General features: G+C 49.3%; 1 protein-coding gene and 1 long non-coding RNA gene across 5 annotated transcripts; one reads left to right on the forward strand and one right to left on the reverse strand.

Annotated features, from left to right (window-relative positions):
• Positions 1 to 408: 408 nt before the first annotated feature.
• On the reverse strand, positions 409 to 2,862 carry FOXG1 (forkhead box G1). The gene has a single exon (XM_063160450.1). It carries the CDS (start codon positions 2,771 to 2,773, stop codon positions 1,394 to 1,396), a length of 1,380 nt encoding a protein of 459 aa, XP_063016520.1. The 5' UTR covers positions 2,774 to 2,862; the 3' UTR covers positions 409 to 1,393.
• Positions 2,863 to 3,595: 733 nt separating this feature from the next.
• On the forward strand, positions 3,596 to 13,418 carry LOC134420347 (uncharacterized). Of its 4 annotated transcripts, none has more exons than XR_010028311.1 (4): positions 3,596 to 3,741; positions 4,485 to 4,755; positions 5,173 to 5,253; positions 6,385 to 9,553. It is a non-coding gene; the product is annotated as an uncharacterized LOC134420347 (long non-coding RNA). The 4 variants fall into 4 exon arrangements; XR_010028309.1 differs by lacking the exon at positions 3,596 to 3,741 and adding an exon at positions 12,907 to 13,418 and having other exon boundaries at positions 4,175 to 4,755; positions 6,385 to 8,139; XR_010028312.1 differs by lacking the exon at positions 3,596 to 3,741 and having other exon boundaries at positions 4,141 to 4,755; positions 6,382 to 9,553.
• The last annotated feature ends 5,318 nt before the right edge of the window (positions 13,419 to 18,736 follow it).

The raw sequence follows: 18,736 nt of genomic DNA on the forward strand, positions 1-18,736 counted from the left end.
AGTACCTATACAATAATGCACCTTGGCCTTTTTCCCAATGTGTGCTTATATACTTAAATTGTATATGTATGTGTGTATATTTGCATACATATGCAATGTTAAGCATTTTCAGCCTAAGTCAGATTTTAGTAAAACACCATACCTCCTACTAACAATTTTTAAGCAGACTTTATAAGAGTTCTGCCCCAAAATGGACATCGAAATACTGGCCATGGTGTTTGATTAAATACCCTGATCCTTTACATTTGAAAATACTGCAGCTAAAGACAGCATGGGAGGGGGCGGGGGGAGAAAGAAAGGAGCATGTGAAAAATGGTGGACTGTGCAATAAGCAGCGCTCTGATCTCACTGTAACTTTAAAGCCTCTGCCACATCAGGGTTAATAAAAGAGACAAAAAAACTATCAAGTATATATGAATTTAGCCTATTTTTTTATTTCTGTGTGTTCATAGTAAACATTTTTGTAAGTGACAAACACGGGCATATGACCACAGTATCACAATCAAGAAATTTTAAGACGACATTAACAATCACTCAAATTTATGCGGCTTCTGCGCAACACAGGTTACATATTTGCAAGGTTTACCTATAAGTACAATAGGTATTAACATTTCACTACATTTAGAAAAAAAATAAAGGTGACCTGTTAGTGACCACATACATCAAAATATACACAACACAAACTGAAGGCAATCATTAATTTTGTCCCCTTCTGATTAATTTGAACGGGCAGTGCTGAAAACTGAAATAATGTTGCTGTTTTTTTAAATTACTTCGTACACTGAGTGCATTTTCTAAAACCCAATCTTTGGTCTAAAAGTAAACAAACAAACAAATGAACAAAAAAAAAAAAAAAAAAGCAATTCGGTAAAGAAAATAATAAAATAATAAATGGCCAAAAGTAGATCTTGGGCATTTTTCAGTACTAATTCTGCTTAAATACAAATTATGTTTTAAGGTTTTCTTATAGTTTTCATAAATTTAGTGGTTTGGTTTGGTTTTTTTTTTTTCTTTCAAGGTCTGCACCCACCGACATATCCATGATAACTTATAATACTGCAAACATGGAGAATCGGGCGGCTTTTAGTGATAGACTTATCATATTTGAGTAAAAAAATTGCAAAAGCAGTCACTATTTAGATACACATTCTACTATAATTTTGTCTTCCAAACTTCATAGTCTACAATGCAATCTCCCCACATTGCACCTTGCTGACACTCCTCACCTTGGTGGAATAATAAACAACCCTAAAGACTGAACAAACGTACAGAAAATGGGGGACTTAATAAAAAATACCTGGACTTTTTTGTTTTGCTTTTTTTTTTCCTTTTAATTATCATTTACAATGCAAATGTGTGTAAAATGTTCACTTACAGTCTGATCCAATGGATGTTAATGTATTAAAGGGTTTGAAGAAGACCCCTGATTTTGATGTGTGAAATAATCAGAAAGTCCTCCGGAAAGTCCCGTTGTAAAACTTGGCAAAGAAGGTCTTAAGGACTCACAGGGGAGAGTGGAGGGCGCCTGTGGCGACGTGGAGGAGGAGGCTGCCCTGGCCGTCATTGAAGTGCTGCTTTGAGAAGTCATTGAAGGGTGAGGAACATGGGGGAAAAAGTAACTCGTCTGTCCTGCTAGGAGATTTACAGAGCAGGGATTTAGGGAATAGGTGCCGGAGCAGGGAACTGACAAGCCACACGGCACTGAGGCGGCCAGAGCTGCTGCTGTGAGGTGATGAGTGGCATAAGGTATCTCTCCATTGACTAGTCTATCAACACTTAACCCATTAGACGTGGAAAAGGAGTGGTTGTTTCCCAAGGAGTTTTGAGTCAACACTGAGCTGTAGGGCATGGGGTGGCTGGGGTAGGCGGACGTGGTCCCATTGTAACTCAAAGTGCTGCTGGCCCGGGGGTGGTGCAGGGAGAGGAAGGGGGACATAGGCCAGTACAAGGATCCTGCCCTATCCATGAATGTCAGTCCGGTAGAGGTGAGCCGGGCGCCCCGCTTGAAGGCCAGCTTGGCCCGAGAGGTGGTGGAGCGCCGGCGGAGCTTGCCGGTGGTGCCCCCGATGAAGACGTCGTCGCTGGAGGGGTCCAGCATCCAGTAGTTCCCTTTGCCCGGGTCGTCGTAGTGGCGGGGTACCTTGACGAAGCACTTATTGAGCGAGAGGTTGTGCCGAATGGAGTTCTGCCAGCCCTGCTTGTTCTCCCGGTAGTAGGGGAAGTTCTTCATGATGAACTCGTAGATGCCATTGAGCGTGAGGCGCTTCTCGGGGCTCTGCCGGATGGCCATCATGATGAGCGCGTTGTAGCTGAACGGCGGCTTCTCGTACTTGCCGTTCTTCTTCTCCCCCTCCTTCCCGCTCTCCCCGTCCTTGGCCCCCTCCGCCGCCCCCTTCTTCTCCTCGGCCGCTTTCTCCTTCTCCTCCAGCTCCGCCGCCGCCGCCGCCGCCGCGCCCGCTTCGCCTTTGCCCGCCAGCATGTCCGCCTTGGCCACCTCCAGGGCGCCGGAGGCGGCGGCCGTGGGGGGCGGCAGGAGGTGCTGGCCCTTCTCCTCGTCCTCCTCCTCGGCTGCGGCCGCTCGCTGGGGCTGTTGCGGTGGCGGGTGGTGGTGGTGGTGGTGGTGATGGTGGTGGTGATGGGGGTGGTGGCTGTTGTGGTGGCTGTGGCTGCTGTGGTTGTTGTCGCTCTGGACGGCTTCGGGCACCAGGCTGTTTATGCTAAAGGAGGATTTCGGCAGCATTTTCACTTCCTTCCTATCTCCCATGTCCAACATCACACACTAGTCTGAGGGGGAAAGTTGCGGCGGCTGAGGGAGCTGCGCGCGGGGCGGCGGCGGAGGCGGCGGCCGAAGCGGCGGCGGTGGCCGAGGCGGCGGCGGCACCACCGGCGGCGGCGGCGGCGGCGGCGGCAGCGCAGTTGGACCGCAGTCTCGAGCGCTGGCAAGTCATGAAGCACGGACAGGAACCGCCGGGGAGGGAAAAAATAATGGTAATAATAATCACCGATCAGAGAAAAATCGAACCGAGTCGCAGCGAAGGAAAGAAAAAAAAAGGTGAAAAAAGGAAAAAACCTTCTGAAACCTAAAAAAAAAAAAAAAAAAAAAAAAAAAAAGGCAACAACACACAAACACAGACACACCAAAAAAAAAAAAAAAAGCTACTTCATGGTGCCCGGTTCCCCCGGCACGGCAGCGCAGGGGGAGGCAGGAGGGAGCAGCAGCCGCCGCGGGCCGGCGCGGAGCGAGGCAGACGGGCGATACAGCCCGCCCCGGCCGCAATTAATTTCAGAGCTGCCGGCACGCACCGGGGCTGTAAAACATTTTTTGGTTTAACCTTTCCCACCGGCCGCCCAATCAGGGCCGGCGGCGTGCCCGCGCGTCTGCCCGCCCGCCGGCCAATGGCGGCGCGCCGCCCCGCCCCGCCCCGCCCCGCGCGCCCCGCCCCCGCCGCCGCCGCGGCTCCCGCGGCGCAGGGATACCGGCGCAGAGGCGCATCACCGCGCGGTGCGCGCGCCCCCCGCCCCGTGCCCCCCCCCCGGCCGCCGCCGCGAGCACAAATCCCCCCGCGCCGAACAAGTCGCGCCCGTCCCGCGGCGGCGGGCCCGGCCCGGCCGCCCGCTCCCCTAGTCGCTCCGGCGGACTCAAGCCGCCACTAGCCGCTTTGCCCCTTCCTCTGGCGACGAAGGAGGCGGGGTGGGAGGCCGGGTGGGTGAAGCGGCAGCGGCACACCGGTGGCGGCGGAGGTACTACTTTGCGGATCCCGCCGAAGTCGCTCGGCGTGTTTATTTTCCCAGGCCCGGTTATTTCTGTTTGCTATTTTGCCGAGGCAGAAAACAAAACAATCGTCCGGAGGGGACGCAGGCGGCGGGATGGGCCCGGCCGCTGCCCGCGGCCTGCCGGGGGAAGACGGGGTCTGCTCCGGCCCGCTCGGGCCGTGCCCGCCGCTCTCCGGACTGTGAGTGGGGAGGCTCGGCAACGAGCGGCCCATCTCCTCCCCTGCGCTCGCCCCGTGTCACCGGGGCCGGAGCCGGGCTGCGCGCTTCCCTGCCCGCCGCCGCCCTCTCAGCCCCGCGCCGCTCCCGCTCGGACGCCGCTTCCCTCGCGCGGCCGCCAGAGCCGGGCGGGAGGCGTCGGGCCCCGTCCGCCCCCTCCTCCGCGCAGGACGGAGCCGGCCGAGCACAGGCCGCGCGCCAGGCGTACAAAATAAATGTTGGCATTGGTAGCCCATGAAATGGACACTGCGGTTTCCCGGCGGCCCGGCCCGTGGGCCCGGCCGCGGGGTCTGAGTTCCGCGGGGTTTCGTTTTGTGGGAGAAGGGATAGGGCGGGCGGCAGCGGGCCGGGTTCTCCTGGGGCAGGGAAAGGGTCTGGCACCGCCGCTTTCCGCAAGTAGACGCGGTGATACAGGCTCGGGCTTACGGCTGCGCTTTGCCGGGACCAAAGGGTTGGGTATTAATTGTCCACAGCTTATCGTTTTTTACTGTCAGCACGGGAACAACAACAACAACAAACAAACAAAAAAAAAAAAAAATCAAGAGGAAAACAAAGTGAAATACATCGCGCAGCTTTCTTTCTCGGAAAGGAGAAGGGGAAATGTGATGGAGAGAGAGCGTGCTGATCGCATTCAGACCAAAGCTGTGGCAAACCTCTAGCAGCGCGTTAAGCTGCTTCACGTTTGTGCTGGAGGAAAAGATGCTCTGTAGAAACAATACGTGCAGCTCAACCCCAGCTAAAACAACTTATCCCAAGGAAATTCAGGTTAGAGCACAATGCAATGAATGTAGTTCTGTGCAGACGTGCGTTTTATATATGTGTTTGTGTATGTCTGGTAGGAGGGAGGGAGGAAAAGCGAGTGTGGGAAAGAGAGAGTAAATAACGAGGACAAGTAAAATGGGCCGGTAATAAACAATTGCAATTGGGGATGCCATGAACTCTGGGCATTGGATTAACCTCGAATGACCTTACCACAATTGTATTTATTTAACCAATTTCATAACAGGTTGCTACTGACACACACACACAAGTTAATGATCAACAATCACTCTTTTTTCCTTTGTTTGTTGTGTAGTTTTAGATTTTGGGGTTTTTTTAGAAATTCAGGTTGTATATTTTGGGTTTTGTTTTATTTTTTTAAATCATGACAATTTATAATTATTTCGTTTCTCAATACTGAAGTCAATGTATGGGATTTCTTGACGAAGAGTGCAATGAGGAGGATATTGTATGACTCTACCATGGCAAGGGGTAAGAGGAAAGGTAAGCTTCCTGCATATTATTATGATTATGATGATCATTAACTAATATGTGTCATTATGGTGCACTAGGATCCCATTAGGGTGGCTGGGCCCAGTGCGTTTTCCTACTCGGTCTAGCATGTAATGATTCGGTGTAACCAGATTCTTGAGAAAGGACAGGTTACGTAAACATTTACTGATGTGGAGTAACTATACTATTTGTACTCTGATATGCAGGAAGGAAAGTGTTGATTAACACAGAAGAAAAAAAAAGCGAAATTAGCTGATTGCATGCTCATAAGTGCAAGCTGTCATTGAACTGCTTTTAAAATAGACACAGCTGGGTGTTTGTGTTGAAAAATTTCTTGTGTTTTTGCTAATACTGAAATAAGCATGATTTTGTATACCAAACATTTTCAGATCATTAAAATTTGTAATCTGTGCTGGTTTTAAACACAAAGAAAAGAAACAGATTCATTTCGTTGTAAAATTTGCTGATATTATATTAACTCAATCAGGTCTGTACAAATGGTGTATTGTGCCTTATCAAATCTCTTTGATCCATTTAATACACAAAGTGCCAAACGTGTGTATTGTTTGTTAACATTGAACGTTTTATTCAAATCCCAGCTCTGTAGCGAACTGGAGGAGTTCTTGTTTAATGTAACACTGACATTGCCTGTTGAAATTTTAATGCCTTGAGGTGTTTCTTAGGTCAAAGCTGAGTTTACTTTGTGTTATCCTCAGGGATGAAAATGTAGCAGGGAAGAAAATAGAAGTTTTATCTTTTTTGCATTTCTGAGCAAAAGGCTAACATCACAAGAAGCACACTTTAAAAACATTTGATGATCTAGATTTAACATTTGGTCATTTGTCACGGGTGAGGAATAAAACTCTGTGCACAAACTTAGGATTTTTATATATATATATATTTTAATGCTGTGGATATACAGTTCTACCAAAAAAGGAAATGTTTTGTCCAATATGTAGTACATCTCTTTCTACGTCCATGAAGATTAATTCATTGTTTACGGGAGAGAAAAAGATATGTGAGAGAAGCCACGTCAATTATAATTATAATTTCTGCTGAACTTAAACTTTCGAGTCTTTTTTTTTAATTATTATTATTATTTTCCTCTCTCTCCTTCAGCAGAAAAGGCATCATTTATAAAACTATTTACTTTGGAAATGCGGGAGTCTTACTGCAACGCCAGTTCCTTCCTGAGCTCTGCCCCGAACACGACTCCACTTCAGTGGTACCTTTGTGCATCGGGGCACTGCATGAGCGGCAGGTTTGGCTGCTCAACTCTGGCTAAACCCGAATTCTCTTAAGAAAGTCCCCCATGGCAGGATTTTCTAACAGGGAAGGTTTTGTGGAGTGTTTGGAGTAGAAGCTTGTGCATGGAACTGAAGTGCACAAGCCCCAGCCCTGTGAAATACGGGTGGGTGTGCAGAGGGGAGCCGCTCTCTGCAGAGTGTGAATGGTGCCTCACCTGCGCGTTCGTCGACGCTGCGGATGCACCGAACCGAGCGGCGGGGATGGACCGAGAGTATCCAGCTCCGGGGTCAGGATGGGGCTGAATAGCTGAGCTGAAACCTCCTGGCTGAAGTGCCATTCAACAGCGATCTCCGTGCAGCTCTTGGGTATAACTCGTAGGGATAGTGTTTCAACCACATACTTTTCTGCCCCCGCCCCCCCCCTACCTTTTTTTTAAAATTATTATTTTAATTTTTATTTAGTTTTTAAATTAAAGGCCAAAGGAAGAAAAGACCCTCTCCAATGTACACTTAATGCATATAGCGTACTTCCCCTGCACCACCCCCCGCCCCAGCTTCAGCCTTCAATCCCCCTTCACACGGGTATAGTGGCTCTGTACTCTCGGGCTCTTTCAAGGCGGTTAAGCTGCTAAAATGTACTGACAGCTTAAGAAATGAATGAGATTTTTTTTCAGCCATGAAGAAAGGGTATTTAGTAACCACGCTTCGATGGCATCATGCTTCCATGAAACGAGTCCGGACACTTTGGTTTAACAATCAGTAATATCACATTCGGTACAGCAAATGCCTCCATGTACGCTTATATAATTCTATTCCCCCTTGACTATAACCTTGCCTTATTTATTCCAGGTTACCTGGGCAATTAAGGTAAGGACTGCTCAGCAGATACTGATACCCTGCTGCTAAGGCATGGCGAGTGGGGATGGAGCAGTGCGCTAACAAAGAGAAAGAGGTAGTCAAACATTTTGAAGAGGGGTGAATGGGACTGAAGGTGGATGGATGAATGGAGGCAAAGAGGGAGAGGAAGCAGCATTCAATGGTCCAGATTTCTCTCTGAATTTGTAGATTTAAGTTTAGGTGTCCGCCTCTAGTCAGCTTCCAGTTAATCCTCAACAGCTTCTAGTGATTAGAAGTTAGTCTATTTAGCATGCTATATCCTTCTTCCTTGGGTTTTAGTTACAAGTTATACGATTAGGATTGCGAGAACAGTAGTGAACTAAACTTCCCAGTAAGAGGTCTTCACACCAGGGAAGTGTTACTTTGCTGCAGCAGCCCTGCCTCGTCAGTCATTAGGAAGCTGCAGGTTGTCAGAGGCTTCTCTTGCGCGCACACAAGCGCAGACACACACGCGCACACACACAAAACCACAGCACTAAAACTAAATTAAGAAGCCGATGATTAAGACAAGCGTCTACGAGGCCTGTCATTTCAGCATCCTTCCATCATAACATTGTGGCACCGAGAAATTTGCTTGAAAACCCTGGAAAAAAATGTCTATGGGAGAGCCTCGTATTTGAGGCTGTTAATATCAAATATAGACTGGGAACTGCCTCGGATGCAAGATAGTATTCCGCAGAGGAAAGGAGCACTGCAGAGACCTTGGTGCTATCCGCGCACTCCCGAAACTCTGGTAAGTATCTCTCCCTTCTATTGAAGCAGGTACGCACTGTGTGACTGGAACTGGACCGGGTTTGAAATCCGCAGCTATGTTCCCTTCGGGGAACTCCACCTAAAGATAAATCTGTAATGAAAGGTCCCTACTGGATGACTAATGGTTATTGGCACTCGGTGCCCCTTTAAGGAGAGCAGCACATATTGTGCCGAAGACCTTGCAAGCACACTTTAAATACAAACCTTTTCCTCCCATGCATACACATCCCTGTTGTTTTTGGGCTAGCTGTATTGTGTCTCTCCCCCCTGCTCTCCTTATTTAAGCTTTCTAGTTTTCCCTCCCCCCACCCCATTCAGAATTAATTGCTCAGTTACTTAAATGTTTCAAAAAGAGCTAAATTTCTCCATCTGATGATCTTTTGAGAAGCTGCACTGTACCATAAGGAACCGCCAGCGGGGCACTGTATACCTTAGAGAAGCCTGAGCAACTAGAGGAGAGGTAGCGTTAAAACAATGACATTAATAAACTAAGTGCACTGAGTTCCCCTCCTGTTGAACTTTAGGGAGTTTCTTGGGCGGGCAGAGGTTGAACGCAGAACGTCGAAGTGGGAAACAATGGCTGTAGGGGCCAGAAAGCTTTGCTGATGTCGTAAGCGTAAAACAAGACAGAATAGTGACAGAAAGAGATCCGAGTAAACATTGGAGTATACATTTCCCACGGCGACTACGCGGAGTGGAGAGGTCTGAATTAAATCGCCTTAATTAAAGGCTGAAGATTTTATTTATTTATTCCTGTAGCTGTAGAATACTATCCACAGAAAGCCTATCTAGGCGGTGTAGAGCATCCACTAGATTTATTGTGTTCAGCTGCCACTGCCAGAATTTTTCAGAACAGAATATTTTTATACTCACTGCCAACTTGAAGACCTGCGGGTTTTTAGATCCTAAATATCGCTATTATTTTATATGCCAGTGTGCCGAAAAGAGCCGTTACACCTGCATAGGCAATAGGTCTATCTGTGTAACGAAAGCTCTCCTTAATTCAGAAATCAAACAAAAATATAAAATATCCTTTAGGAGTTATCCACAGCGTTATGCAGACGACAATAATAAAATGCAAGGTAGAAATGAAAAACTTAAAAACCTTGTTTGTTCTCGAAGTTTAAATACATAATTTTATATTCTGTTGGGTTTACTGTTTAAAAGGTTCTAGGCCGGTGCTTTTGTCGGCGTTGTGATATTGAAGCAAAGAATGTGAAATAAAATACGGGGGACCTGGGGAGAAAAAAGAAAAACAACAAAACACACCCCAAGTAGTGCTTGAAGAAGACCTCTAGCTGCTCTTTGACTCCTAAGAAACTGTTGCTGGAATATTTTCATGGTGTTGTTGTAAAGCTCCTCAGCCTCCTATAAACGTAATCTTTGGCAAATGACACATGAATCTGGCTTTGCAGTTTTTCGGTGACTCGAGAGAAAAGACGCCCTTTCCCCCCTCCTCCACCCGCCCCCCTTCCCCGGCTTCCACCCCTTCCTCAGCAGAAGGACAGATAGGGTCTCTCTCGCAGCGCTGTTCCCATTCCCTGGCTCCGCCAAGGCATCCGGGCGCGGGGGGGCGCCGGTGCCCGGGGGTGCCCATCCGCCCGTCCTACCTGGCCGTGCCGCGCCCGCCGCTGCCCGCTCGCCGCCGCTCCGTGCGCCGCGGCCCAGTCCCCGCACCGCGCCTCGCCGCAGCCCTCGGCCCGCCGGGGTGTCGGACTCGGCCGGGTCAGCTGCGGATCCATCTCTTAGGGCCTACAAAAGCGCGTCTTCCTCCCCTATCCTCCTATCTTCCCCCGCCCCGGGGTTCCCTTGCCACCGCAGCAAAATGCCCGATGTAGAAAGAGAGGCACAATGGACCGTGCGCCGCGCTAGGGAGGGAGTTCGGCAGCCCCGGAGTGAGGATGCTGATGACTTTGCCCGTGCCGGGGCTCAGGCGTGAGGCGGTGCCGCTCCCGCTCGCGGCCGGAGCCGCGCCTGGCGGGTGTCGGGATGGTGGGGCTGGCGCTAGCGCCAATGACTGCTCGGGAAGCGGACCCTGCTCGCTCCTTGGTGTCCTGGCACAAGTAGGGCTCGCAGGATGTGCCTCTTTGTGTAGCTTGTTCTGAACACTTTTTATATCGGGCAGGGTGGTCTCCATGTTTTCTTTCTTTCATTCTTCCTTTCTTTAGCGGAGGGAGGGGGGAGTGATGGCAAGGGGCTTGTTGGATGATTATAACCGCTACCACTTAGAAATAAGTTTCTTGGGGAAGGGCTGATATCGTACCCTTGATACCAGTGGGTGTGTCCATGTATTATTTTAATATGATATGCCTTTTATATAGAGCTTGTTTTCCTCCTCCCTCTCTCCCCAGCCTCCCCCTCCCCCCCGCTTTGTTTCTGGAATTTGTTTCGCTTTTAAAGCACCAGCACAAACAAACAAACACACAAAAATGACTGGCAACAAGTTAAATCCCATTTGTGTCCCTCCCACCGAGCACGGACCATGCCTCGCTAAAGCCTGGGTCTTGCAGTTTTGCCTCGCTAATAGTATGACCAAGAAAATGAAGTGGCTGCAGACAGACTCTCCCGGCATTGACAATGCGGAGAAGAAAAACGTAGATTTCTCCCGGAATGCATCCCCCTGGTGTGGTTTCTTCTCTCCATCTTTTAGATGAGGCACTCGCATAGACGCTCACACACACTGAGGTTATGTTTCCTAGGAGTTTTTAGAAAACAATGTTTATTATAATCGAGCTATACACGCCACCAAGTAATGAAATCATGCCGTAGCTACGGAAACTCCAACAAATAAGTAATTTCCATTTGTCTTCTAGCAGAATATTGCAGAGGGTGACATTACACTTTATTTTCGCATTCATTTCCAAACATCAATGAAAGGGCAGAGAAAAGTCTCTCAAGTCGTTGTACACTTTGGAATTAATTAAACGAAAAATAGCTCTTTTTTATTATTATTTTTCTGCCTTCCGAGGCGACTTCAAGCTAATTCCTGTTGCTATACTAAAGAAGGAAGCCGCAAAAGCAACAAGCGTGGTTCTCACTGAAGGTCGGTATCGTGTCCCACTAGAGCTTCACTGAAAGCATCTCACAGTGAGCCACCCGCTCATTCCTGCACCTTCCCTTAGCTTTACCTTACAAAGTAATGGAGAAAACATTCGTGTTTGACTGTACTTAAAAAACACCTTTTTACGCAATTGCACGGGTTGCAAACGATAGTTCAACCTTATCTGTTGTGGTGGCCACGTGTTTTGTCAGATGAAATTAACTTGTGAAAGCCTTTGTATCATTTTTTGATTTGTGTTTGTCGACAACGCAGATCATACCTCTCCGCGTTGATGGTTGATACAATTGGTAAATTAAAGGCATGCTTTCGGCTCTGGAAAACAACAACAGAACTCCAGCCCTCTGAGAGCTCATTCTCAGAGAAACAACCCAAAGAGCAGTAGAATAACCCACCACACTGTTGTGTATGTGTTTACGGGATCTCCTTATACTTCTGTATCATTCCGCCTCTCTATTGTCTGTTTCTAAAGACAGCCAAGTCAGTCCTGGGCTTCTCACCTATAATCGCCTGCCTGAAAGAACATACGGACAGTATAGTGGCTCTAAATTTCCTCAGGAATGCAATTGGCGTGTATTTTCCCCGTGTCTTTTTTATTCCGTGGTAAATACTAGCAACTGAACTTCTTGTCTTGAAGTGTTTCTATGTTTGAGCCCCAAGAAACTCAAATCATTGCAGTAAACTCATCAATCCTTCTTATGCACACTGGAGAATTTTTCCTCACTGCTTGTTCTGCTTCTCATTTCCAAGGACAGCGTGTTGAGCCAACGGTCTGGTTTAGGCACTTCTCTGGACTTTCGGATTTTCAATCTAAAGCTTTCAGTATGTTGGGACTGAAATAATGATTTTCCACATTTCAAAAGGGACGAGGCTCTATTTATAAATGTTACAGAAGGTTTCGTTACTTCAGGATCAACAAAACAGGAATAGAACTGCAATTTTCAAGAAAATAGGATTTCAAAATATAGAAATAAAAAAGTAGTGGAGATGATGTATAATTCAATCAAATTACAGAAAATTGCTTTAAAATTCAGAACAGTAGCGATCCATTATGTCTCTGTTTTATTAGTGACAAGTACAATTACTCTAAAATAAAGAACAGTGGTGAATATATAATTGGCTGTAATCATGTTAGTGTTTGAATAAAAATGACGGGGACATTTAACACTTTGACAACAAAATGTTCAGAAAGAACTTATTTATTCAAACAGTTTTTATTTGCATCCACGTGAAGGAGAAACACACTTTTGCTTACGATAAATCCAGGGGTTTTAAATTTCAATAAAAATATAACTAAAAATATATTAATTATTTTACTATCCAAAGCTTAATAAAGTCTCCTGAGTATGACAGTACTATTATTGATTACTCAGTACCCAAAGGACGCCATCTACAGGAAGAAGTCTCTAGGCTTAACACCATTCTAATCAATGTTGATTTAAAAAAAAAAAAAAAAAATCTGAGTTAATATTCCTCTATAAATCCGGCTCCGATTTTACCCACAACACCCATCACAATATTTGCTTTGTAATTGCTTCTTGTGATTCAATTCATTATAATTTGACACGATCTAGGAATCTGTTATAGGAGGCCTTTTCTCTGAGATACGGCATTTAAAATAATTCATTGAACTCTCCGAAGCAGCAGTTTTTCTCCTTCTAAAGCGACTTTTTTTCCCCCCCCTCTTAGGATTGACTTGATCGTCTCTGAAAATGCAGAACAGCCCATGAGATCTCTCCTTTCCACCAGCCGTGTGGAAGACGCTTGCAGAACAGCCCTGAAAACAAAACAACTTTATTGAAGGCAGTTCGTGCAACAATTGTGTCATGGAACACCTAACATTTCTTTATCTGTAACTAACTTTTTAAATTTTGGATAGTTCAATAAATGTCAGCTATGCCAAGCATACTCCCACCCGTTCTTACAATGCATCCTTTGCCCCGTATCTCGGTACTTAAAGGTGCCATTTAGCCGTAGCCCAGCAAGAGCTCGGAAACCCATCGAAGTAACGAGAGTGCCCTTTACCATTTTGACCACACAAACACAGATCCCTGGGAATGGCATATGCCCTCCATGACGCGACTCCAACAGCCCAGTACAAACTACAGACTACAGAAAATACGAAGAGAGCGAGAAGAAACTTTCAGGACTCCTCTGTCAGGGGACTTTGAAAAATTGCTATTTTCGGGTTTAACCCCGCACGATTTTTTCTTTTTCTCTTTTCTTATTTTCAATTTTTATTCACTCCCCCGCCCCGACAAGTCTTCAAATTTCTGCTCCTGGTGTGTGTGTGCGTGCCCACAGCCGGGCGGACCCCACGCCGGTCCGAGCGCGTCCCTCCTGCCGTGAGGAGAGCGCAGATCGGTCCGACCGCGCCTTCGCTGCCGGCTCCCAAGGGTCTCTCCTGCCATGGCGGCTCTCGCCCGCACTTGTAAAACAAAGTAGCTCTGGTTTGTTTCTACTTCAGATCAGTGATGCGAATGGGCTTTGAAAAATTTGGGAGGGTGGTAGGGGGGTGGTGTACAAACTATACAGTGAGGAGTCAAAAGGCAGAGGTGCGTTGGCACAAAGGCTGAGTAAAACGACCCACGGTGCAACCTCGATTTTAGGTGTTATTTTGTAAACCGGGGACAAAAAGCCTGGAAAATATTGTTCTATGTACTTCCACTGGAATCAGGCTCAAAGTTTATACCGAAGGTCCCCTTCTATCTTTTCACTTCTGGGCATTGACCGTGAACGTTCCAAATCTAGAGACTGTCGTATAGCTGTTTTCAGATTTGAGGGAAGCTCAGGAGAGGAGGTTTCCTTCCCTGGGGCAAGCCGCTCCCGCAGGCGCCGCCGGGGCTCGGTGGGTCCCTCCCCCGCCGGGAGCCGAGGCGGGGGCGCCCCTCTGAACCGGGAGGTCTGTCATTTCTCGGGTGCCTCGTACCAAATCGCAGATGTCAGCCTTTCCCTACGTGTTCGGGCTGCTAATGCGGGCACTTCACACAACAGAAATGCTCAGCTTGGGAGCTTTTCCCAGGGCCAGCCGCCGACTTCGTGCTTCGCATCTGCCTCTGGCGGCACCGGAGCTCCGTGTGGGGGATCCCAGTGTGCGCAGTAGCCTTTACCGCTGGGACCACATTCCCGTGGGAGCCAAGCACCGCCGTGCTCTGGCCCCTGCAAACCAGCCGGAGCACAAACTCCGTACATCTCCACGGGAGCACGCTGCCCATGTTCCCGGCTCGAACCTCATGCGCGTCTTCCGCAGAGACCCTTTTATCGTGGAAATTCACGCCATAAAGCCCCTCACCCAGCAGGCCACCGCATCGCCAGCCGGGGCCGCAGGAAGCCTTGCCGCCCCGGGACTCCGAGGTTTCCTCCGGGCCCGGTCCCCGCGGGGAAGGCGGGGGCCGTGCGCGGTTCCGGCCGGGCGGGCCCGCGTGGAGCGGCGCGGTGCGGAGCGGGGCCCGGGCCGGGGCGGGCGGCGGCGGCGGGAGCGGGCGCCATCCGAACGGCGCCGGCGACATCTAGTGGCCGCGGGCCGCCAGCACCGCCCGCCGCCCGGCCCGGCCCGGCAGCGCCCGCGGCAGCGGCACCGGCCCGGCCCGGCCCCGGCGGGAACGCGCCCCGCAGCCCCGGCCCCAGCACGGGCCGCGCTCTTGTGAGCTCAGCCAGCGCTGTGCCGCGCCTCAAACGCCATAAAGTTTTCTGTGCAGTGCTCGTACCAGTACAAAACGGGTCGGTTTTACATTTACCTACACGGGGCATCGAGAAGAGAATTATAAGCACTTTTGTCTCCCCCTCTCGCCTCCAGAGGACCTCCATAAAAAACCCCAAAAAACTAGACGCGCCGGAATAGCGGTTCCTGCCACCTTCACCCGGAGAGATGTCCCCGCTGTCAGGGACCGTCCCTGCCCGCACTACTGGGGCACCTCCCAGACCTGTGAAGAAGAGGGGAGGAAAAAACAGAAAGCAATATTGCGGAGACACGGCTAGCTAAAGGAGCCCTCACTATTTAAATCCTAGTGTCAACTCTCATTAACAGCTCAAGTCATCTTTTCCCCGGGGCAGACCTTGTCTGGTCTATCGACTTAATGGAAAACAAAACACATGTTTGTATTCTATTATTGCAGTCTCGTTCCTTGCCTTACGGAGAGCAGGGACAGGCTTCGTCCGCTTCGAAACGGGCTTCCCGAAGCGACAAAGGTTCCCACTCGTTACTCTCTCCTGCCTCCCAGGAAAAGATGAGGATTCCGACGTCCGTCTCCTGCCCTTTCTCATGAATAGGGGCTGCAAAGGCAGCCACAAGAAAAGGCTTTTGCTGAAGCCGCGGTGGCTAAAAAGAGCCCAAGAAAAATAGTTACTGGTGTGTTCAGTAAAACTTAGCAAGGCGCAATAGTCTCTGCGGGAAACTTTGGGTTTATCTGCTCAGCAGGTGAAGTTCTCAGCTCGGATCCAGCTGCCAGGACCACAGCATCTCCCAGGGAGGCCGGCCGTGAGGAAATGGGCACGCTAGGCAGTAACAAGCGACAGACTGAGAGAGTTTTGAGACAACCCAAAACAAATAAACAAGCCCTCCCAAATCTTCCGCTGGGAAGATGTCTTTGATAAGGAAGCAGGGAAAGTTTTGAAGAGCTGCAGACATTTTTGCAAATGTATTTTAACTTGTCTAAGTAGCTGAAGTAAATTGGGTGGTTGCTGGCTTGTTTTGTTGGTATGTTTTTTGTTGGTTTTTTTTTCTTCTTTTTTTTTTTTCTTTTTTTTTTCTTTTTTTTTTTGTTTTTTTCCTGAGACAAGGCTACAGGAAGGGGAGAGTAAGAGCTTGATAAAAGACAGGAATAAATTTCTCAACCAGCGAAAGCAGGAGAAGTCTGTAGAAGTGACAACCTGACTTGAATAAGGGAGAGGATTCTGGTGAAAGGAAAAGAAATTATTAATTTCACCCCATCCTCAGTGCTTTCGTTAAGGTACGGGTCTCTGCGCAGTGCCAAGCACAGGGCACTTGGACCTGGCAAGAGTAACCGATCGAAATTAGCTGTCCTAATGCCCACCTATTCGCTCTACCAAGACATTTTAAAGCCATGTCCGGCTGATCTCCCCCTGTCCCCAGCCCCACTTCGGGAGGCGCAGGAAGGGTGCGAATGGGGAATTGCCCAGAGGCAGCGCCGGTGCCGGGGCTCTCCCGGGCGGCTGCGGGGTCCCAGCGGAGGGAGCGGTTCCTGGGCCCGGGTCCCTCTCCCGCCTGGGGTGCTCCTGGCATCTCGGCACAGAGTGTAGGGCCCCCAACTTCAGCGCTTTTGAAGCGTCGTTTGCTCTCGAGTGCTTGGCTGTAAATAAACGCTGTAGCAGTGACAACACAGCCGTCCTGCAGTCAGAGCAGAGTCTGCCTCTGCACCTTTCCTCTGCAACACACGCCGTCAGCGTTTTAATTCCAGCTCCAAAGGGAACCTGCAATTATAAGCCCCCCTCGTCCCCTCCCGCTCACATTCTCTTGTCTGAAACATTCACTGAGGAAGGTTATTTGGATTGAGAGTAAAATCAAACAGGGAGGGGAGGAAGAAAAAAAAAAACAACATAAACCCAACAACCCCGCAAACCCTTCCATTTGCTATTTACAAACCTCATTGTCATGCTTCACTCAGGCTGTCTGCCTAGCTTAGGGAAATAAATGTGACTGAACCAGAGACAAAGCCGATGCAGCTGTATTTGAATTTCTCAAACACTGTCAAACGTGCTCTTGTCTCATAATTCTCGGGGTTGTTGTTATTATTATGAACATCATACCTAATGTGAACATACTCGAAAGAGAGCTGCTTGGCAGTGGAGAGATGTGGCTCCGATCGGGATTGCACAGAAATTTCTTTAGCAAAAAAGATAAGAGCTAGTTTTCCCTCCTGCTTGGAAGCCTAGGCAGATAAATTAAGGAATATTTGAGACCTATAATTTCCTTTTTTTTTTTTTTTTTTTTTTTTTTTTTTCCCCTTCTCTCTCCCTCTTTTCTTTTTTTTTGGTTCCTTGTGTTTTTGCTGTTCCCGCAGAAGCGGTTAGGTCTGACTATCCAATTTCCCAGGTGATAACCCCCTCGGCAGCCCCGCACTGCAGCCGCGGTGGGAAGGAAAACGAGAGCACCGCTCCCTTCAGAGGGGAAGGTGTGCACTGGCGGACACCTCCGAGCCGCGGTGCCAGCCTCCCTTTCCGGGGGTTCTCAGGTGCCTGCCAGTGTGCTTGGTGTCAGCAGGGCTACCACGAAGCGCGTCCTTGCTCTCGACTCCTTTGGAGACGAGGAGACTAAAACACTCCGAGGCCGCCACAGGAGGTCTCTGAGGGATGCCTGGGAGCATCCCCATGTATCTCGCCTTAGATGCGCTGCTTCCGAGGGGAACGAGCCAACCCTGCCGGCCCTTCCGCAGGCCCCGCCGCCCCATAGCCGGGCCGGGGAGCGCTGCGGGGCTGTCGGGAGCTGCCTGCCCCGGCAGTGGCCCCGTGGCCGGGCCGAGCAGCCTCGGGCCTGGCCCGGCCCCGCCGCCGCCTCAGGCCGTGCCCTCGATGTGTCGGGAGCGGAGGCCGCGCCGGCCCAAGCCAGGACGGGGTCCCGGCTCCTGCTCAGCCCAGCCCCGGCCGTGCCCTCGCTCCCCCTGCTCCGCCCGCACCCCTCGGATGTCCTGCGGGACCCACGGCCGTCCGGGCGCTGCTACCGCCCCGGGCTCTGGGGAAAATGGGGTCCTGCAAGCCAGGGGGACAGACCTCGCCACCCCAGGGGCAAGCTCCGTCCTCGCCGTCCACCTGGGCAGCATCTCCCCAGCTCTTTTTCTTCCTTTTATTTTTTCCTTTTTAACCAGCTTCTTCGCTGCCACCCTCCTCAGACGGCCCTTCCGAGCTCTCTTGCGGGTATGAAGTCCCGTGTCACCTCTTCCCGGCGGGGCCACCGCCTCCGAGCAGGGCCGCCCTCTCCCCGCAGCTCCTTCGCTTCGTGCCCTCCGCGGCTTTCGGTGCACCGTGTCCTTCAGTGAGTGTAAGCAGAGAAATGAAAAGTGCTGTGATCAATTATTAGTTTTAGACCATATTTATGGACGTGTAGTAGTAATAACAGTTATTTACTTTGTCGAAACGTTTATTTCGCACTTGGTATATTTCCTTACAATCGGAGAACCGACGTAGGAAAAATAAGCACAAATAAACTAATGCACGCAAAGTATGGTTTTAGCTAAAGGTGATCCCTCTCCTGTCTAATTTTCCCGGGTGCGTTTCTTCCTTTTGACATTAATTCAAACCAGCGAAAGGGCTAAATAGATTAATCTCTAGCCCTCAAGTCAAGCAAGAAGCAAAATAATAATTTACTTGTCTGCCCCCTTCATAAAAGACTAATTTTTTTCCTTTTCTTCAAATTATGAAGAAATGAATGAAGAACAATCAAAACCTAAAGCAGCCAGGAGGGCAGGAGCTGTTTTGGGTCTCTCAAGGCCATGGCCAGGGTACCCCTGCTCTCTCCTTGGTCCTGCGGACTGCCTTGTTCTCGCTCCCTTCCCGAATTGCGGGA

This window comes from Melospiza melodia, chromosome 6 (assembly GCF_035770615.1).
Source record: "Melospiza melodia melodia isolate bMelMel2 chromosome 6, bMelMel2.pri, whole genome shotgun sequence".
Classification (NCBI taxonomy): domain Eukaryota; kingdom Metazoa; phylum Chordata; class Aves; order Passeriformes; family Passerellidae; genus Melospiza; species Melospiza melodia.

Coding starts and splice junctions, on each gene's coding strand:
- FOXG1 (XM_063160450.1), bottom strand. CDS start 2,773: ATGTTGGACATGGGAGATAGGAAGGAAGTGAAAATGCTGCCGAAATCC.